Source organism: Loxodonta africana, chromosome 25 (genome assembly GCF_030014295.1).
Source record: "Loxodonta africana isolate mLoxAfr1 chromosome 25, mLoxAfr1.hap2, whole genome shotgun sequence".
Lineage (NCBI taxonomy): Eukaryota > Metazoa > Chordata > Mammalia > Proboscidea > Elephantidae > Loxodonta > Loxodonta africana.
In genome coordinates this window covers 64,010,820-64,031,951 of record NC_087366.1, presented here as the reverse complement: position 1 = coordinate 64,031,951, position 21,132 = coordinate 64,010,820, and the positions used below count along the sequence as shown (strand labels likewise).

The following is a 21,132-nucleotide window of genomic DNA, read 5'->3' as shown; positions in this document are numbered from 1 at the left end:
CGTCCATCTTTCACATGCACATGAGGCTATTGAAAACACCAAGGCTTGGGTCAGGAGCACCTTAGTCCTCAAAGTGATATCTTTGCTTTTTAACACTTTAAAGAGATCTTTTGCAGGAGATTTGCACAGTGTAATGCTTCATTTGATTTCTTGACTGGTGCTTCTGTGGGCCTTGATTGTGGACCCAAGTAAAATGAAATTCTTGACAACTTCAGTATTTTCTCTGTTTACCATGATGTTGCTTAATGGTCCAGTTAGGAGGATTTTTATGCTTCTATTTGTCTGTTTTCTCCTTTTATGAGGTAATACTCAGAAGGGATTAAGTTCAGGACCTACGCTACTCTGGTATGTTCTTATTAACAAAACAAAAGAAAACCTGTTTCCAAACAAGGTCATGTTTGTAGACTCAGGGATTCAACATAACTTTTGGGAGGACACAGTTCAATCCATAAAACAAAGTCTTGTTCACAGGTGTTCTTGGCGGCTTTAGAGGTACTAGTCAAAAACCAGAAACAGCCAATGGCATCAACGTGTTGAATGGGTAAATAGTAATATCCATACTATTGGAGTACTACTCAGCAGTAAAAAGGACTTAAACTGAATGCAAATATATCCATGTTAACAGCATGGATAGATCTCAGAATAATTATGCTGAGTGAAAGGAGCCAGGCAAGAAAGTCTAGTGCTGTATGATTCCACTTAGAAAATTCTTCAAAGTACAAATGAATCTACCATGACAGAAAGCAGAGGAGTCATTGCCTGGAGATGGGCTGAGAAGAGTATGTCTGCTGTAGACAGTATAGAGCTGGAGTCTGTGTGTATGTGTTTAATTCAGTTTTATAATCTCTGCCTTTTGATTGTAGTGTTTACTCCTTTTGTATTTAATATGTTAATGTGATTGGGTTTATATCTGCCATCTTGTTATTTTTTAAAAATATGTCTCATGTCTGGTTTTGTTCTCATTGCTTTTTTGTGGTAAACAGATATTCTAGTGTAACATTTTACTGTTGTTTTTATTTTTTGAGAGTTTTTCTTTGTGGCTGCTCTGCAGATTACAATAATAAACATTTAACTTAAAACATTCTGCTTTAGACTGTTGTTGTGTGTCATAGAGTCGATTCTGACTCACAGTGACCCTATAGGACAAGGGTTTCCTAGGCTGTGATCTTTATGGGAGCAGATTGCCTGGTCTTTTCTCCCGTGGAGCTGCTGGTGGGTTCAAACCACTGACATTTTGGATAGCAGCTGAGTGCTTAACTGTTGTACCACTAGGCCTCCTTTACTTCAGATTAAGACTAACTTAATTTCAGTAGTATATAGAAGCTTAACTTCAAGGTAGCTCCTTCCTTCCCCACTGCTTTGTGCTGTGATTATCATATATGTTACGTGTTTGTACAAGTCCCACACTACATTTTTATAACTATTTTTTAATGCATTTGTATTTTAAACCAGTTTAGGTTTATTTTAAACCAGATATATACATATCTTACACAAGCACATAGCGTGTCTTTTGTTTACCCGAGTTGTTTCCTTTACTGGTACTTTGTATTTATTTATTTGGTGTTCTTTCCTTTCCTTTAGTATTTCTTATAAAGCATAATTGTTAGCCACAAATTTTTGCTTATTTGGGAATGTCTTTAATTTAGCTTTATTATTGAAAGATAGTTTTGCTGGGTATAAAATTCTTGGTTCACAGATATTTTGTCTGTACCATCCCACTGCCTTCTGGTTTCCATTGTTCTGATGACAAGTCTCTTGTTGAGGTTCGTTAGTATGTGATGTGTTTTCTTCCTCCTGCTTTTAAGATTTTTAATTTGTTTGACTTTTGATAGTTTGCCTATTATGTGTATCGGTGTAGATCTTTTTGAGTTTATCCTTCTCAGTATTTGTTGAACTTGGGTGTGTAGATTAATCAAATTTGGGAGTTTTTTTGCTGTAATTTTTTCATATGTTTTCTCTTATTTTTTTCTCTCTTGAACTGAATTATGTGTGTGTTAGTGTGCTTGATAGTTCGTACAGGTGTCTGAGTCTCTGTTCTTTTTTTTCCCCTTTTTTTATTGTTTTGGATTTGGGTAATATATATTCATATGCTTTCAAGTTTGTTGATTCTTTTTCTACAAGGTCAATGTGCTGCTGAATGCTTTTTAATTCCAAATTTTCTATTTAAAAAAAAATAATTTCTATCTCTTTGTTATTCTTTATTTGATGTTCATTGTCTTGATACTTTTTAAAAATTCTTTGCATGCAGTTCCTTTCAGTTCCTTGGACATAAGGAACAGCACCTTTGAAGTTACAAAGATTTCTTATCTGGGTTCCCTCAAAGACAGTTTTTTTTTTTTTTTAACTTTTTTTTCTGAGTGTGGATCACACTCTGCATGGTTCATAAATTTTGTTAAAAACTTGACATTTAAGATATTATATTGTAGCAACTCTAGATTCTGCCTCCTCTCCTTTCCCGGAGGTGGTGGTGGTTGTTACAGTTATTTTTTGTCTTTTCATTTTAGTAACATGCCTGAACTAATTCTGTAGTTTTTCTCCAATGCAATTTGCAGCCACTGAGGTTTCTGCTCAGTTTTTTTTTAAACTTTAAGCCTGGCTTTCTAGGGGTTCCCACTGTGTCACTGTAGCTTAGTGGTCAGCCAGTGATTGTTCAGAAGTTGTCCTCAAACCGTATGAGCCAGTGAGGCTCCCACCATTTGCCAAGGTTATCTGATTGTGGGTTAGGGTGTGCATTCAGAATTCACGCAGTTCCTAAGTCTACTTTCCACTTGTGCAAGGCCTCACGTACAGCTGGGATGACTGGATAACTGGGGCCCTCTCTGGTCTCTTATATATATGCGTGCAACTTTTGAGACTGCTAAGAATATGTGGGACCTTATCAAAGCACACTATGGCTATCTCATTCCCCAGATCTTCCTGTTAAATTGTTGGTTCGTCTTTCATTTGCCACTGATTATTGGTGTTTTCAGCGATTTCCCTGGCATGAGAGTTTTCAGTGGGGGTCAGATCCTGCCAGCCCCTCTGGCAGCAGGGAAGCTGTTGGCCCTCACATGTTCCACTCCATGGTGTTGGGGCCTGGGTGGGAGAAGTTCCTTATTGAAACACCGTAGACCCTTGCTTCTCTTACTGAAGCTCAGCAGTTTTTCTTGTATCAGTGTTTGTCAATTTGTTTTCTATCTCTAGGCAGTTTCCAGGGTGTTCTCCCCTCCCCCAGGCGTCCATTGAGCCCAGTTTACAGGTGAAGACTCTGGGCTTAGAGCACTCTTCTAGGTGTGGTTCCTTGGCATAAGCCTCAGAATCATCTGGGAATTGCTAAAATGGAGATTCCTGGGTCCTATCTTACATCACCTGGCTTTGAATCACTGGAGTAGGCTCTGCTTTTTTTTTTTTTGGTAATTGTCAAAGTTGATTAAATGTGGCATGCAGTCTTTGCTGACATTACAGGTAGTCTCCGACTTATGACATATTTGAGTTATGACAAACCGTGCTTCCAACCATCCATTTTAACTTTTTAGTACATCTTATTGTTAGTGTGGTCCTGGTGGTACAGTGGTTAAGAGCTTGGCTGCTAACCAAAAGGTCAGAATTCGAATCCACCAGGCACTCCTTGGAAACCCTGTGGGGGCGGTTCTACTCTGTCCTACAGGGTTGCTATGAATCGGAATCGACTCAATGGCAAGCAGTTTTGTTTTTTGTATGATTAGTAATATGTACTGGGTTACTACATACAGTGTTGTAGCATATAATTTGCTGGTGTTTTTCTTCTCGTGCCAACCCCCCAAAGACAGAGATTAAATTTATAAACAGACTGATAATAATAATGAAAACTAAAAACAAAAAAAACACTGAGGTATTTGACTTAACATCGTTGGGTCAGAACCCTACTATAAGTTGGGGACTACCTGTACATTGCATCTGGTGGGTGCTTTTAGTACTGACTGTGACAATGTAGGTTCTTTTGAGTTCCACATATTTATAACATTAAAAATTTTTTTTTAGTTATTTTTAAATCATCCTTTACTTACGTGTGAGTTGGCATGAATCCAGTATTTTCTTGTTGCATGTCCATCTAGTCAATAGTCAGAATACCTCCAGTAGTACTGCGTGTGGCCAGTAAAATAACAGGTGTAAAGGTAAACGCCAGCATTTGCCATCTGTTGGAAATGGTGTTAATTGTATGTAGTGTTACATTTCCATTTGCAGCGGCATAAGTAGTGGAGATTAGTATTGAGCCACTTGTTAATCTGACTCTGAGTCTGGTTCTAGTTTTAATAATAAGCTTCTCTCTCGTTTCCTGTCTTTGTCTAGGACATGTGTTTTCTACTCTAGCACCCTCGAGACTACAGCTCTGTTTTGATCAGACACCTCCTCCAAGTCCTGCAAATAAGAGTTTGCCGTGAAACCAGGTGTGGCAGCTGGGGCCGTCAGGTGTGGCAGCTGGGGCCGTCAGTTGCTGCAGTTGGTTTCTGATGTTCATTTTGGGAACAAGGTGGAGATAGACAGGCACTTACAGCACGTTGCAGCAGGTGATTAGACACATGTAGCATACCACACTAGGTGATACTCAGAGAAGCAAGGTTAACTAGCTTTCGTATACTCTAAGAATGGAGTAGCTCAGTCTGGAAAGATTCATATCAAAATAAGGAGTTAAATAAGCTTGACCTCTAAGGGCTAATTTTCTGCTATCTCTAAAATAACTTTGTTGTCAAAGTAAACAGAAACCCACATTCCCTGAGAGTTCTTATTACCAAGGTTTCCCTATACTAGAGTTAGTCACTGTAGATATTTATTTGTTAAAAAGAGAAGGAACCCTAGAAAAATATTATAGGGCTATGTCTTTGTTCTTAATCTTCCTTGGGCCTTCAGGAATGTCCATTTGTGGATGATTGTATATAATATCAATTATTATATAATATTAGTAATAGTGGTTGTGATAATAATAGAAATAATTATGATGATGGTGGTTATCACTCATGTAGTCAGAACTCCAGCAGGATAAATTGGGTAACTCAACCCAGTGCCATCCAGTCGATTCTGACTTGTAGCGACCCTGTAGGACAGAGTAGAGCTGCCCGATAGAATTTCCAAGGAGCGCTTGGTAGATGCAAACTGCCGACCCTTGGGTTAGCAGCTGTAGCACTTAACCACTGTGCCACCAGTGTTTCCTGGATAAACTGAATATGAAGCAGTATTTTGGGCACGGTTTGGTTCTTCATTTGTTGGTCTCATGTAGAAGATATATGTGTTTGGTTGGTCTAGAATGGGATGAATATTGTGCCATTAAAAACAGCGAAACCTCTCAATTTCTGCTAATACCTAAGAGGCTTGGCACACTGTAACCCCACGGCATAAAGGGCTGTGCTCCCAGCAGTTGTAACTGAAGACGCACTGGACGGGTGGTTGGCTGGCATATGCTTCTTGAATTGTTAGCTATTCTGGTGTCAACTTTTATGTTGATTGTCTCATGTTTTAATGACAGAAGTGTTTACTGAAAATTATAGCTTAAAAAAGAGAACTACTTTTCTGCTTCTGCAAAAAACTAGGTAAAGCGTCGATGTGGGGTAAAGTAGCTGTGGAGTTTTATATTCAGATTGTATGAACAGTAAACAGAGCATCTAAAATAACCACTTGCACATTGCAACAAACACATCATCATTTGCTTAAAAAAGAGTTATAATTACAGTTGACGAAGCATGGACACCATAAAAAATGCATTAGTTTGGCTTGACACATTAATTACCTGTTTTTGCAGATGTTTTTATGTATTGTTGTGTGAACAGTTTACAAAATAATTACAGGAAAGTCATATGGAAAATAAACTAAGTGGGTGGTTTCTCGTCTAAATATTTTCATTCATGTGAATCTCTGTGAGGCGCAGCTGCTCCATAGCAAATGCAGAGAGATGGATGTGGATTCTCCGGGGTTTTCTTTATTAGAAGGCCTCTGTCATCAGTATCACCACGTTTTTTTTTTTTTTATCTTCAGCTCAGTTTAAAAACATTAAAATGAGGGGGTTGGTTTAATCGTGGTGATGATGAGAAAGACCTCGATTCTGATCAGTGGGAATATAGATATGCATGAGTGTTGTAAGTAAACAAATTCAGACCAGTAAACTCTAAGTGGGAAACTACTGCCATTTCAGTACTAAAGGGTTATTAAGTGCCTTGAAAAAGAACTAAACACTATTTTGCAATGACTTGAGTTACATAGTTTTATATAATGTAGAGCTCATAATCTTAATAATTGCATAAATTACACTGAAGCAGTTTATCTGTTCTTCCATACCCTTTGCTGACGAGTTGGTTCCAACTGATAGTGACCCTGTGGTCAGATTTTTCCATAGGAAGTATTAAAAAAACAAAAAAAAATTAATCTGTTTTTTTCTTAGAATCTTACTATGTTGCACACCTCTAGGTATCTCAAAGTGTGTTTCATTTGAAAAATAACATGATCATTGTGCCAGATACATTGTACTTTCACAAACCATTGAGAAATACATCTTCCCAAATTGTAATTGTCAAAGAATTAAAAAGGTAGTTTGTAGCCTTCATTCTAATTACAGTGACCTGCAATTACCTAGCATATCTGTGCTATATTTTCCTCATCAGTACTCTTACGGCAGTTTTTCATAAAATTAAATCATAGAGTCTCTTTTTAGTCCAGTTATGCCACTTCCACACTACATTCCTCTATATTTCTTTTGTGTGCATTTCTGCTACCCACATAATGAAGACATTGATGACCCACACCTCTCTGTTGTGCATGTTGTATAGCTGCTGTTTTACTTACAGAAAGGCACTACGTTGGAGAAAGGTAATTGGGGCATCTCTAGCCATGCAGGTATTGTTCTCAGGCCAGGCATTCATTTATTTATCCATTCATTTTTTAAATGAAATTTTATTGAGGGTCTCATGTATTTAATGTTCTGTGACAATGCTAAGATGACTGTAAACTTTGAGGTGACTGCGTGCCTGGAACACGATCGATGTTCAGTAGCTATTAGACATTTCTTTCTGGAGGGGTGGGACAGGAATAAGTAGTATAGAGAACTTCATTCTAGTACCTTACTTTAAGAAAGCCAGTTGCTGGAGAGGATTTTGTTTGTTATCCTGAAATTGCTTTAAATGTGATATACTCTTCAAATAAACCAAAACACCCGTTACCATTGAGCTGATTCCATACTCTTTGAATGTACATCCTTTGAGTTGTGTAAATGTGGAGCTACATGTATCTTCACGTTAGAGCAATCTGAAGATAGGTGGGATGGAATCTGTTCTGATTCTGGTTTACAGTAAAGTCCATTTAATGTTTGAGGTGGGGATGCATTAAAAGGGCCCCAAACCTCCAGGATTGAGACTAAATTGCTCGTCATCAGCGGTTCTATTGATGACGTAACATCATCTCAAGGAATGCTGTTACATGAATTAGTGTCATGATACAGAGAAAACAGTTGTTGCATTCTAGATCTTTCCATGAATTTTCTACGTAGCATGTTTTTTTTTTAGCCAGTCAAACAATGAGCAAAAGCCTTTGTGGGGGATAAGGGACTTCCTGTATTTACTAATACGGCAGATAAAAAACTCTCATATTTACGTGGTGTTTCATCTCCAGTTTTCCCTCCATTTTTATTCCCTTAAGACAAAATTTTAGCTCCTTAGTTTTGATTTTTTTCCTTTTCTTTCAATACCCCTCATTAACTCTCTTTAATCTTTTGGAATCCAGATGACTTTACAACGTAAGAGGAATTTAAGAGATTATTATTATTATTTTGACAAGAGTTTATTATAACTAAGAAACTTCCCAGGGAGTGTTGTTTTGAAGGGAACCATTGGTGGGTGATTAGTATTTTGAATAACCAATATTAATCAATGGCTGTTGAGTTGATTCTGACTCTTGGCAACCCTGTGTGTGTCCGAGTAGAACTGTGCTCCGTAGGGTTTTCAGTGGCTGATAAAGTAACTCCGTGGCCTTTCCTCTGAGGAGCCTCTCGGTAGACTCAAACCTCCAGTGTTTCAGTTAGCAGCTCAGCGCGTTACCCGTTTGCACCACCCAGGGCACCTTTTTAATAAAATTGCAAGCCAAGAGAGAAATAAGCTAGGTAGCAGAAAGGAATGATAGGATCTCAGAGAGGTCTGTTTCTGTAGACATTTAAGGCTCTGTAATTGAACGGTACGCTCGTTTTCTTTCTGTATTACTGTCAGTAGAGAAACGGCTAAACCAGGCAGAAAGGATGCAGAATTGAGGCAAACGCCTGAGCGTGAATATTGTGGTGACTTTCTCTTTTACTATCCTTTAGTGACTCTTTGAACTTCCAGGGGTCACATAACACTAGGTTTTGGGGGAACATTAAGGGGGTCGGTTAAACTTGGGTAGGGGGTGACTCCGTGAGTGACCGTTCTCATTGTGCTGGAGGGATGGATGGCTCCAGAGTTGTTGTAGATGTGTACAACCATAAATTACTGTTCTTCCCAAGGTTGCCTTTTGTTGTCAGCACACTTAACATAAGGCAGAAATGGTAGGCTGTACCTGAAAAGAACAAAGCAGCAGAAAGTATAATAAATCAGCACTGAAAAAAACTGTAACCACCAAGGCCATCTGAAACCGGAGTATTCTTTTATGTGACTAAGGTTGTTAAAAAAAAAAAGGTAACAACAGACAAAAACTCATTCCAGCAAACCGAGGTTGATTTGGATGTTCTTTCTAATATGATAAATTTGAATGAAAACCAAGCACGTTTGATCAAGAGCACGGTGACCCAAGACCCAGGACCTGTTGGAGGTTATTTGTGGAGTAGAGAAATAGAGGCAGTAAGAAAACAAGACGTGACTGAGGAGAGCCTTAGGTGGGGATTATGTTCTGTGCATGTGGTAAAAATCAAAATACCCTTAAAATTTTCTGTAAAGTACAGATATACACATGTTGTCTTTCAAGAAATCCAACATGGTCAGTTCTTCTGCTAGCATTTTTCTTTGTGGAATAAAGGATAGGGAGTTAGCTTTATTATTATTATTATTTTAGTGACTACGGGTAGAATGATAGAATTGGAAGAATTACTTTTCATTCTAGGTTGTGAAAGTGATTTTCATTAGTTTCATGGGTAAAAATGCGTCCTTTTTTTTTTTTTTTTTTTAACAGATAAATGTGTCCTGGGTAACACGGATGATTGAGACCGGTTTTTCTTAGAAAGACCTGTTCTCCTTTGCTTAGTATGAAATATACCTCTCTTAGCCCTGTTTCTTCTGTGAGTTTGCCATCATGGGCCTTTCTCCCTTCTGTATCTGTTCTGCTCTGTGGTCTGGCTGACACCTTTCTCAAGTCCCACATTGATTTAATCTTCATCTTTGGCCCATATTCAACAATGCCGTCTTGATTTCCTTCTATAAACATGCTTATTTTTTCCTGTATTCTTACCTATCCTGTTTTTACTTCACAGCTTCCATTTCTTTTTGCCACTTCTCTTCTCGTTCTCGCTCATTTATTCATTCTTGATTCATACAGGGATTGCCGCTTTGCCAGTGGCATCCGGGGAGGCGGGACCGGAGTGTTGCATGTCCCCACTGATAGGACTAGAAAGGTTGTTAAGCTTTCACACTAAACTATGTGTACACTTTGAAAAGCATTATGTGTCTACCTCAGGAGCCTGGTGCGGCAATGGTTAAGCACTCGGTTGCTAACCTAAGGGTCAGCGGTTTGAATCTACCAGCTACTCCACAGGACAAAAATGTGGCAGTCTGCCCTTGTAAAGATTACAGCCTTAGGAATGCTATGGGACAGTTATACTCTGTCCTGTAGGGCCACATGAGTCGAAATCGACCCGACAGCAATCGGAATTGTCTACGTGGTTATGTTACTCAAGAAATAATGAATAGCCACATGACTTAGGTTGAAAGTTGAATTTCAGATACCCTAGTTTTTCGTGAAAAATGATCATTGTGGGTATATGTGTATGTATTTTTAAAAATGAAGAACAGGTGATAAGAAACGAAGGAGTTTAGCATCCTTACAAGTAAAATCTGTCAATTAAAAGCTCTTTAAAGCCACATTTATCAATAATTTAATCATTAGAATCATTTTAGAATTCTGTAGGTTCAGTCCTTCTGGTACACACAAACCTCGGTTAGTATCCGACCTGCTGCTAGCGTTTTTGATCCCCTTCTCAAGGACCTGAGAAGGAAGGAGTGATAGTTTTCGTGTTTAATGTTACACTTAAAAAGCCTTCCCACGTTTCCACCCCTTCCTTGTTTCAGGGGAGTTGGAACCACTGTCACCAGCAGGAGCCATTTCAAGTGCTGGCTTCTGGCTCTTGTTTCTCTGCTACTATGGAGACTGCCTAGAAAGCAGCAGAAAAACCAGAAGTTTAAAAAACAGTGATTTGATTACAAAATATGGCTTTAACCCTAGCTCTAACCAGGTGTTCCACAGTCTTGGAATTTTTGAATTTCATGTTATTTTGGGATCCAGTAGATTTCTTGAATAAAGCAAATTTTGAATTTTTACGAAAGCCTAAAATAAACACAGTTAAAAAACTGAAGTTGCCCTAATTTCTCCTAGAATTGAGCCTAATAAATCTCCAATTTTAAAGGGGGATTAGGACTTGAAAGACATATCCCGAAATGAAAAGAGTCCATGATACTGAGAATAACAGAGTCCTAACGGTAAGACCCCGACAAAGGAGTGGCAGCGTGTGGAAATACTGAATATTTGTTATTTATGTGGCACATTGTGATTTTCACAAAGAAATTCTGTCCAGTTTTCAACTGAATTAAAAAACAAAAAAAAACGTCTAACACCTTAGGTTTAGAAATTTGGTAAATTTTAAGGACAGAAGCAGGAGGCATGCTGACGTTTTAATTGAGATTTGAGGGGTAGAAGTTGATTAGAGAGTTAAATGTCGATTGTTCTAGAGTTAAAAAGCAGTATTCTCCCCACCAAGACCAGTTATATTAGTGAATTACTCAAAAAACGTAAGAGATGGAGTAGTAGTCAAAGATTGTGGAAGTAAAGTCATGTAGTAAAACTGCAACCTCAACTTCGTTCCAGTTTTCTTGGAAATCTGTTAGTCAGGATTCCTTGGTTTGCAAGTGACAAAGCTCAAATTTGAACTACTTTAGGCCAGGAGGGGCAGGAACGTAGGTTCGTCTGAAATCAGGGACACTAGTGTCCCTTGGAAACTCTACGGGGCAGTTCTACTCTGTCCGATAGGGTCGCTATGAGTCGGGATCGACTCGACGGCACTGGGTTTTTGGGTAGTGACACTAGGACTTCGTATTTTGCCTCACGTCTGCTTCTCCGTCTGCCTCCTCCTTTCCGATTGGCTTTTCTCACATTGGCGGAAATTATGGCTGCTGGCAATTCCCACTCCTCTTCTTTTGAGCTTCAGTGACAGAGGACTGATTAGCCCAGTATGTGTTGGGCCAATTCCTCCCTTCTTTAGCTGTGACCAGGAGGGTGGGGTTCTGTGATTGACACAGTTTATGACTGGGGGGTGGGTGGCTACCTTTGGCTAACCAGTGGTGGCTAGAGAGACTACGATCTGTAACAAGATAACAGCTTTCATTCAAATACAGGGTTGGAGTTGGTGGTGGTGGTGGTGTGCGGTGGAGGGGCAGGGATGGGAGGGGAAAGGGACATTTCCCAGAAGAAGCAGGGAGAAGATGCTCTTCCAGGCAGAAATAAGAGGTTTTCCACTAGCAGTCTTTTGGTGAAAAATATCTACTTTTACTAATAATTCAGTTTATTTCATTTCAGGGAACAGTATTTGGTTTTGAGAGAAAAACCAATTTTTCAAACCAAAAACCAATTGAGAAATTTTACAGTTTGGTGTTTCCTAGTGACTGACTACTTGTGTGGTAGCACTGTTTGTGTGTGTTGTCTCTAATCTCCACAATCGCTTGAGGTGTATATTCCATTTTAGGAAATGAGAAAGCAGTTCTGAAAGTTGAGGTGACTTACTATAGGTCACATGACTAGTGAGAGGCAGAACTAGGATTCAGGTGACCAGGGTTTCTGGAATATAATCTGGAACAGTTTCCCCTGTATGATGCTTGCTCTTCGGCTCACTTTATCCAGAAAGTGGATAAAACTGTGTATCAAGTGCTGTCATAAAAAAATGAGTCATGAATAGCGTTCACTGTTATTTATGAAAAGGATCGATTTTTAGCTATGGAACTCTTCCTTCAAATGAAATTTTATGTGATAGTCAGGTATATAAAAGGGATAATACATAGTATCAGTCCTTTCTGGAGAGGAGAGGGCCCAGTGGCCCGTGGGCTTTAGCCTTCTCTTCCCTAGGGTCTTGAGGAGTTCTTTGGAAGCCACTTTGAATACTCTTTGTTTAGAATTGAGGAAACTGAGACCCAGGTAGGGTGAACGACTTGTTCTAATTGTATAGTCCATGGATTTCAGTCACGTTCTTGTTTTCAGTTGTAAGCTGAGTCACAAAGAGTTTGTTGCTAATGAAAAGAAGCACTCAGTTTACAAAAATCAATTAGAATTAATTCAGAGTTCCGTAGTTGCATTCCAGTTTGGTGGTACTTTTACGTAGTCTGTGGCATGTCATATCTGGGTCACAGTTCTCGTTAAACGTCTATTGCAGCTAAATCCGTGCGTTGAGGTAGAAGGCTAACAAGCACAGTTTTATATGGTATGGACTAGGACTAGTCTGAGCTCTTTACACAACATTTCTTATATCTTTGACTCATCTTCTGAAATACGTAAAATTCTGAATACATATTTAAATAGGAGAGTGTCAGAATTTGAGTAAATAAAATTCATGGGTAATATTTTAGACTTTGCTGATGTTATAATAACTTGTCTGTTCTAGTTTTGAATATCTTTTCTGTTACAAGTGTGAACGAGCAGTGAATTGGATAGAAGGAAGTTAATCTTCAGATTGGGTAAAAGAAGTTTATTTATTCCCCACGTCTAGACTTTTGTTCTCTCCTCCTAGGAGAGTCGAGCCCTACCCGCCGAGAAGCCGTGAAGAGAAGAACAGCGGAGTATCTCATGCGGGCAGAGAGTATCTCTGGCCTTTACAGGAAGCCTCAGCTTGATTCATCACAGGTATGCTTTTGTTTTATTTTGAATTTTCTTTAGCCACTTGTACTCTCTTATCTCTCAGCTATACTTCTAATTAGAATGTTTGAGAATTTTGGTCTTTGGAATTTTATCAATAATTTTCTTAAAATGTCTTGGTGGAAAGAAAAGCATTAAAGCACATCACTGAAAGTGGAATAAAATGCGACTTGCATTGTCCTTCTCTTCTTGGTCCTTTGTTACCCCCTAATCTCCCCATCAGTAACTTATACTGTCAAGACATCTATCTCTATTTGGATTTTTAAAAGTTAGATTATGATTTGCTGTGCAATTCCTATACAGTTTTACTGATTCTTGGTAAAACTGTTGTATTTAACTACTGTATTGTTACACAAATAATGCACGTGTTGTATGATTTTTTCCAGCTGTGCAACCCCTCACTCGTTATTTTCCTAGGCATGCTATGTGCGTCATGTGTGAGCACATTGTTTATTTGGGGTGTGTTGTTTGTGGAAAAATACGGTAATTTCTTTCATTGTAAGTGTAAGTCCTGCAAGTAGAGATCAATGGATCAGCTGGAACCGTAAAGGCAGAATTATAGCACAGATATTTAGGTGGCAGGGGGCTGCCTCTAGTATTATCTATCTGTGGTTGATTATTATTGTTTTTATGTCATACCTTTCTGGATTTGGTAAATTTCCAGAAGAAACTTTTATTTTTTTCTTTAATATCAAAGTAATTTTTGTCTGATACAATTTACGAATCGTATGGAGATGGGGAGGAGTGTTTAGTTTATTCTCTTCATTGGTCTAAGAGTCAGGCAGGCTTGGTTCATATCCCAGCTCTACCACTTGAAGCCGAGTAAAGCTGGACATAATACTTAACCCCACCTCAGAGCCTCAGTTTCTACATCTGAAAAATGGACATGATAATAATATAATTGAGGCTCAAAGATGGTTAAAGAAGAGAAATAATGAATTCATGAAGCTAGTCAAGAACCTCTAGAGGACATTTTACTTCAGTTATAGATGAGAAAATAACCAAGCATGCTCCTGACCAATAAGGCTTAATAGAATAAAATACAAAAGAGAAAGTAAAAATAAATGCTTAACGCACAAGAAAACCACCTTGCCTACTCTTCTCTAGCCTCCTTGCCTGTTACTATCCGCTTGCATGTATTAGATCTCTCTTGTATTTTCGTTAGAAAGTATACTCAAAGGGAAATTCTGACTAATGTCCGTCATGGTTCTGTTCTCCAAGTCGAAAGCTAAAAAAAAAAGGCTTTATATATTTATTTGCCTAATATAGGAAAGCTGATTATATTAGGTTGTATATTGAGTCATTACCCTTTGACTAGGGCTCTGAGTGTATACTCTAACAAACTAGATATGCTTTGGAGTTACACAAAACCTGGTGGCATAGACTCTATTCTGCCAGACCCCATAGCATGATTGAGGACCTGAAGTGTATACATAATTGAGGGAACAAAAGTTAAAGAGCCATGTAGAATAATAATGGGAGATTATATTAGAGAGGGTGAAAAGGGGTACTTACTAAATCAGATTTAATATGCTAGATTTTTTTCAGTGCCAAGAGTAGACAAGATGGTTTTATTGTATGTTAAGCATTTGTTTTTATTTTCTCTTCTGTATTTTATTCTATTAAGCCTGGCACTTACTGGTCAGGGGCGTGCTTAATTATTTTCTTATCTATAACTTAAGTTAAATGTCCTCTAGAGGTTCTTAATAGCTTGATGAATTTGTTATTTCACTTCTTCAACCAAATATTTGAGCCTCAATTTCAAACAACACAACGAAAAGATTTCTAAAGCTCCTTTAGCTTAGATTCTGTGCAATGATACTTTATACATGTGTAAACATTTATTTCTAGACTGTTCTATTAAGAAAATAAATCCTTTTTGGTTTTTCGAACTTTGTTGGTTATTGTTTTCCCCTTTGGTGTAGTCTAAACCATGACTCCCTCTACCACGGCTTCTCTGATGGTTTCAGCTTTCACTTTATTGAACTTGGGAGACTCTTAAGTGGTAAATATAAAAGTTCTGACTGTCTCAGTTGCTCATATTAATATCTTCTTCAGAAAAGGATAAAAAGGAACAAAAGCACTCTCCTACTTTTTCTTTTCTTCATTATTAAAAGACTCCAAGAAAATTTAAGGAGCAGGTTTCAGACAAAAGGGAAATGAGCTTTGTTTGATGTAAAGTTGAAGTCTTACCTGAAGGAGACAGGTCTTTAAAAAAAAAAAAAAAGTCAATGATTTTGAATGTTTTAAGAATTAATATTAGAAGGGGATTTCCTTGGGAAAGATATGGAATAGCTTTTTTTTTTTTTTTTGCTGTTTTTAGCTGTAGGGATTTTAAATTCAAGATCAGTGAAATTTAGAAAATGACAGTAAATGATCTAAATTTAGGATGTAAAAGATGGTGCAGTTTCTGAAGTGTGGATACGTTTGTATCGTGCACTTATAAGGTGTGGGTAGACGTTAACATGTCGAATATGTGCCAGTCCTGAATGTTTTGTGGATTTTGAGTACGAGTACTATAATAATATTGAAAATGCTTCCTTTGTGCATTTTGTTTGCTGGTATTATTAGTTGGTAGTTTTCAGTTTTTCTTTAGAAAATATGTTAAAACAAATATTGTCACCCTCAGTGGGACATGGGCTAAGCAGAGGTGGAAATCAAGGGCATTCTAAATCAGTAACAGGACGCAATTAAGCGTCAGGCTTGAGATGTGACCTAAAAGAGACTTAGGAAACTGGATATTGAAGATGAGTAGGTTGCCAGTGGTGGCGCAATGGTTAAGCACTTGGCTGCTAACCAAAAGGTAGGTGGTTGGAAGTCTCCAGTGTCTCTGAGGGAGAAAAGACCTGGCGATCTGCTCCTGTAAAGATGACAGCCTGGGAAACCCTGTGGGGGCTCTTCTGCTCTCCCCTGTATGGTTGCTGTGAGATGGAATTGACTTGGTGACACACAGCAGCAGCAACAACTTGTTGCCAGTGACAGTCCTTGCAAAAAAATCTATGGGTGAAGCCATGTTCAGAAACTAGTAGTTCAGAGTGTGGGTTCCCGATACATTCTTTGTAGTGCCTTCCCTCTACCCTTGGTTACTTATTTTTCCCCAAGTAATGGTGACTTACTCTAGGGTATTTAAGGAGGAGTAAAGGAGTCCTGGAGGTGCGATGGCTAAGCACTCAGCTGCTAACCCAAAGGTTGGTGGTTTGAGCCTACCCAGCACCTCTGAGGTACAAAGATCTGGCGTTCAGTTCATGTAAAGATAACAGCCAAGAAGACTCTTTGGGGCAGTTCTACAGTGTCACGTGGGGTCTCTATAAATCAGAGTCTACCCAGCAACAACAGCAACTAAACTCACTTCAAATGCAGTGGTGGACCAGCACTATTAGTGGTAACATGTTAACTGAATCAGAATCTTCACTTGAACACGTTCCTCGGGGATGCGTGTGCATGTTGCAGTTTGAGACGTGGTAAGCAGAGAGCTAGATCTCCTTGAGAGGTCTGTCATCAAACTGAGAGAATAATGTGAAAAAGACTGTGGGCAGCCTAAACAGCAGCTATAAAAAACCCCCAACAAAACAAAAACAAGCATAAGATTCCCCAAACCCCTTAGAGAATGTAGATCACGAATAGTAAACTGATTTTAACTAGTGTGCCAACTCTAATCCACTGGTAAACCAAAAAACCAAACCTGTTGCCGTTGAGCTGATCCCAACTCGTGGCAACCCCATGTGTTAGAGAGTAGGACTGCTCCACAGGGGTTTCTAGGCTAAGATCTTTCCAGAAGCAGATTGCTGGGCCTTTGTTCCGTGGTGATGCTGGGTGGGTTTGAACTGCCAACCTTTAGGTTAGTAGTCGAGCATAAACTGTTTGTGCCACCCAGGGACCGGTAAACCAAAAACCAAATGTATTGCTGTTAAATCGATTCTGACTCCTAGTGACCCTATGGGACAAAGTGGAACTGCCCCATAGGGTTTCCAGGGAGCAGCTGGTAGATTTTTTTTTTTTTAGTTGTGCTTTAAGCGAATGTTTATAAATTAAGTCAGTCTCTCATACAAAAACTTACACACACCTTGTTATGTACTCCTAGCTGCTCTCCCCCTAATGAGACAGCACACTCCTCCTCTCCACTCTATATTCCCTGTGTCCCTTCAGCCAGCTCCTGTCCCCCTCTGCCTTCTCATCTCACCTCCAGACAGGGGCTGCCCACATAATCTCACGTGTCTAGCCAAGAAGCTCACTCCTCACAGCAGCTGGTGGATTTCAACTGTCAACCTTTTGGTTAGCAATGGAGCTCCTAACGACTACACCACCAGGGCTCTCAGGGCCCAGTAAAAAACAAACAAAAAAAACCATTGCTGTCAAGTCGATTCCAACTCCTAGCGACCCTATAGGACACAGTAGAACTGCCCCATACGGTTTCCAAGAAACGCCTGGTGGATTTGAACTGCTGACCTTTTGGTTAGTAGCTGCAGCTCTTAACCACTGTGCCACCAGGGTTTCCAGGGCCTGGTAGTAGCTGCCAAAAGCACCGTATTGAGAAGAGTTCTGAGACAGAGATTATTAACAGAGATGTCTTCCATGGGCTGGATCAGTTGAGTGAAATGCACTTGCCATCTCTGGTTTTGAAGATTGTTGGATCGTCAGATACTCTTGCCTCTCGCCCACTCCTCGCCCCTGCATTTAGCTTCAGTGTAGTTGAATACAGCCACTTCTTGCTTCTCTAGACATCCTCTGCTGTAATCCATTGCTGTCGAGTCTATTCCAACTCATAGCGACCCTACAGGACAGAGTAGAACTTCCCTGTAGGGTTTCCAAGGAGCAGCTGGTGGATTTGAATGGCCGACCTTTTGGTTAGCAGCCGAACTCTTAACTGCTGCGCCACCAGGACTCCTCTGCTGTAGGAGCTAATAAATATAAGTGAAAATCTTACTTTTTTATTCATGAAAGCAGCCCTGTTGCCTAGAAATACACTGCCCCCCCTCCGCCACTTTTGTGTTGGGTCGAAGTTTTCCTTAATGTTGTTATATTATTTTATGAGTAAGATTTAGTTCCTCCTTACCAGTTACCTAGCTACCTCATCTTGGACAGGTTCTTTAACCCTGCTGCTTCTAGTTTCCTCCTCCGAAAAAAAAGTGAGAGAGAATGTTGTACGTGATCTCTAGGGTCTCTTTCAAGCTCTTAAATTCTGTAGATTCAGGTTTACTTTTGCCATCCGAAAAGAATAGATCTATAGGGTTCTACTGATTTTCAATGTGCATACTGTCTAAGAAATACAGGACCTTTTACTGATGGTTTTATTTCATAATCTTTCTTTGTGCTTTTCTCTGATCTGAAGCTTTTTGGTGCAGTTAGAGTAGAAAGGGAGCTTTCATGCTCACCCTGCCTTTGTTTTTCCCCATTCCAGTGTCCCCTTCCCTTCTCTGCAGGAGGAAACTGTCCAAACCACTGTTTTTACTGGGCTCCTCCTGGTATAAAGACTGTCTAGACTCCAGGGAACGTAGTCTAGACTTTTCTTCTGGCATTCAAGGCCTGTGAAATCTGACTGACCCTAAGTATGTAATTTTATTTTCCTCTGTTTTCCAGTTTGAGCATTTTCCCCATCAGGTCTGCATCTGACCCACTACACGTATAGCGTTTGTTTCCTGACGTAATTTCCTCTGAGCATTTTGAGAGTGCTTTTAAGTCCCACTTCCTTCTGAGACCACAGTTCATTACACACCAACCAGTGACTGACTTCTGCTGTCCTACATTTTTTTAAAAACAATGTTTTATTGTTAACTCTTCACATATTTGGCGTATCTCCTCAAATCAACGGTGAACTTCTTGAGGCTAGGGACTGCCTTTGGATGGCTTATATCGTTTCCCGTATCATGCACATATGGGTACAGTCATTATTGTGGAAGTTTCTGTAACAGATTTTGTAGTTTGCTTTCTTTGCCGGTGAAATTGCTAGAGTGAGCTGATAACATTTTTTGGAAACTGAGAGATTCAATGGTATCAGGAATTTGAAGGGTAACTTTTGACCTGGAATAAATAAAGTAGGAGGCCGAGATATTGGAGGCATTGGTCATATTTTCAAAGATAAATGTAACGGATGAAATATCCTTTAAAGGGTTCTTTTGCTCCTATAGCTTTTCCCAGCATTCTTTTTGCCAGAGTGACAAGCAGCTCTTACTTCTTGATTTGGGGCAGAGGAAGATGAATTCCCAATTGTCAGTATTTGTGGTGCAATGGAAAGACAACCAGCATTAGAGTGAGGAGCTGAAGTTCCAGTCAAGGTCCTTTCACTGTCTCTTCCTGACAACAGATGCACACGTAGCCATCCTGAACTCTGCTTATCTGGGGATCACGAGATAATGTAAATTAATCAGTTGGAAGATAGTATTTGTGTTATTTATCTGTTTACGTGTGTAACATTAAAATATCTTAGTTTGTATAGACTTAAAAGTTCTCTTTAGACTTCCAGCTTTTACGGAGGCAGAGATATATGTATCTGTTTTATATCTAGCATAGCACCTCATGAAGTGAGATGTTAGTTTTTTTTTTTTAAACTTACACTGGGAGTCTAAATCAAATCTTAAAAAAATTATTATTGCCTAGTCCAGCTGTCACTATCACCAGCTTTCTCAAGTCAACCCTTTGCCGTCCAGTTGATTCTGACTCATAGCGACCCTGTAGGATAGAGTAGAATTGCCCCATAGAGTTTCCAAGGAGTGCGTGGTAGATTTGAACTGTCAGCCTTTTGGTTAGCAGTTGTAGCTCTTAACCACAGCACCACCAGGTTTCCTCTCAAGTTAAGTGTCTTTAAAAAATAAGTCTTACTACCGTTCATCAAACATGACCTCTTCAGATACGTTGAAGCTGGCATTTGCTCACTCAACCTAAAAACCGACAAAAAAAAAGGAAAGTCATTAGAATCGCTGCTTGTAGAAAATTTTATAAGCCGCGGTTTTCCCAGTGGTAAATGACACCTAATTTATCTAATCTCTTGCTTTCTTCCTCTCTCCATTCTCTGTTTCATTTCTCCCCTCTCCTTCTAACTAATTGAACACTAGCAACCTGCTGGGCCCTGTGAGTGCAGGGATGAGTGAGGCACGTTTCTTGTTCTCATGGGGCTCCTGCCTCGTGGTATTGTCTGCACAAGGACCTGAAGTCTCAATAAAATGGTATCTCATAACTGCTAACCATGGTGTTTGGTTAATCAGGATATTTTTATCTTCCACTCTTTTGGGGAAAAACTTTCCTATATATTCTAATAGATTTTTGACAACAAAAAATCTGTTTTAAGAATATAATAGGGTTTTGTGTCTCCTGCCATCATTTGTAGCATCATCATTTTAATAAAAGGCTGAATCTAGCACTACTCACTGGTTGTAAATGCCAAATGGAGGTGTCCGAAGAGTTCATCTAGTTTAATGTCTTGTTTTACTGACAGAGAAAAACTAAGAACAACGGATGGAAAGTTAGGATTATTCTTTTATTGTGTAGGTGCTGAAGTATCCATTTCTGTATTCGTTGATTTTTTTTTTTTTTTTGTCTTTTTTGGAGCTAGCAGACTAAATTTTTCATAGCACAGATGTTTAAGTATTTTTCATCTGTAAATCATCTCATTTCTAGGCTTAAGCAACTTCAGGTCTATTAATTATTCATCGTATGTTGGGGTTTCCAAATTTTTTACCATTATTGGTAATTCTTTTGGATGAACGTGAGTCTGCTAATCCCTGTTAAACATGTCGTGTATACTTACATTGTAACATTAAAGGATTTTAATTTCATGATGAGGGAGAATGGCTTGTGTCCCTCCCCACCAAGTCTACCCATTCCTCCCTCGTCTTCTAGGTCTTCCCATTCTCAGTTACTGCTGAACCGTCTGGGGTAGATACAAGGCTGTGACTGGTTGTTGGTCCAGTTATCCATTTGTTTCAAAGTTTTGTTATAGGTTCACTGTTCTGAATTGAATTATTGCTCTAAAAGCTCTATTAGCTCATTAATTTTTCTTTTTAAAATTTTGTTTTCAATGTTATCATGATTTATTTACTTACAACTCTTTTCTTTTTGATTTTC

The 21,132-nt window shown here is 39.1% G+C and overlaps 1 protein-coding gene across 24 annotated transcripts in view; it reads left to right on the top strand.

Annotated features, from left to right (window-relative positions):
• The window catches only part of RPS6KC1 (ribosomal protein S6 kinase C1), a 198,226-nt gene that overhangs the window by 94,302 nt on the left and 82,792 nt on the right, over positions 1–21,132 (top strand). For 20 of the 24 annotated variants that reach the window (XR_002783603.2, XR_010319450.1, XR_010319449.1 and 17 more), the window contains one exon: positions 12,929–13,062. Coding sequence is in view for 15 of the 24 variants with exons in the window: in XM_023538676.2 (XP_023394444.1) it covers positions 12,929–13,062 (134 nt within the window). In the remaining 9 variants the exon portion in view is untranslated. Of the gene's footprint in view, positions 1–4,502; positions 4,527–12,928; positions 13,063–21,132 lie in introns of those variants that run through there. The other 4 variants (XM_003419889.4, XM_010599396.3, XM_003419888.4 and 1 more) reach the window with 2 other exon arrangements.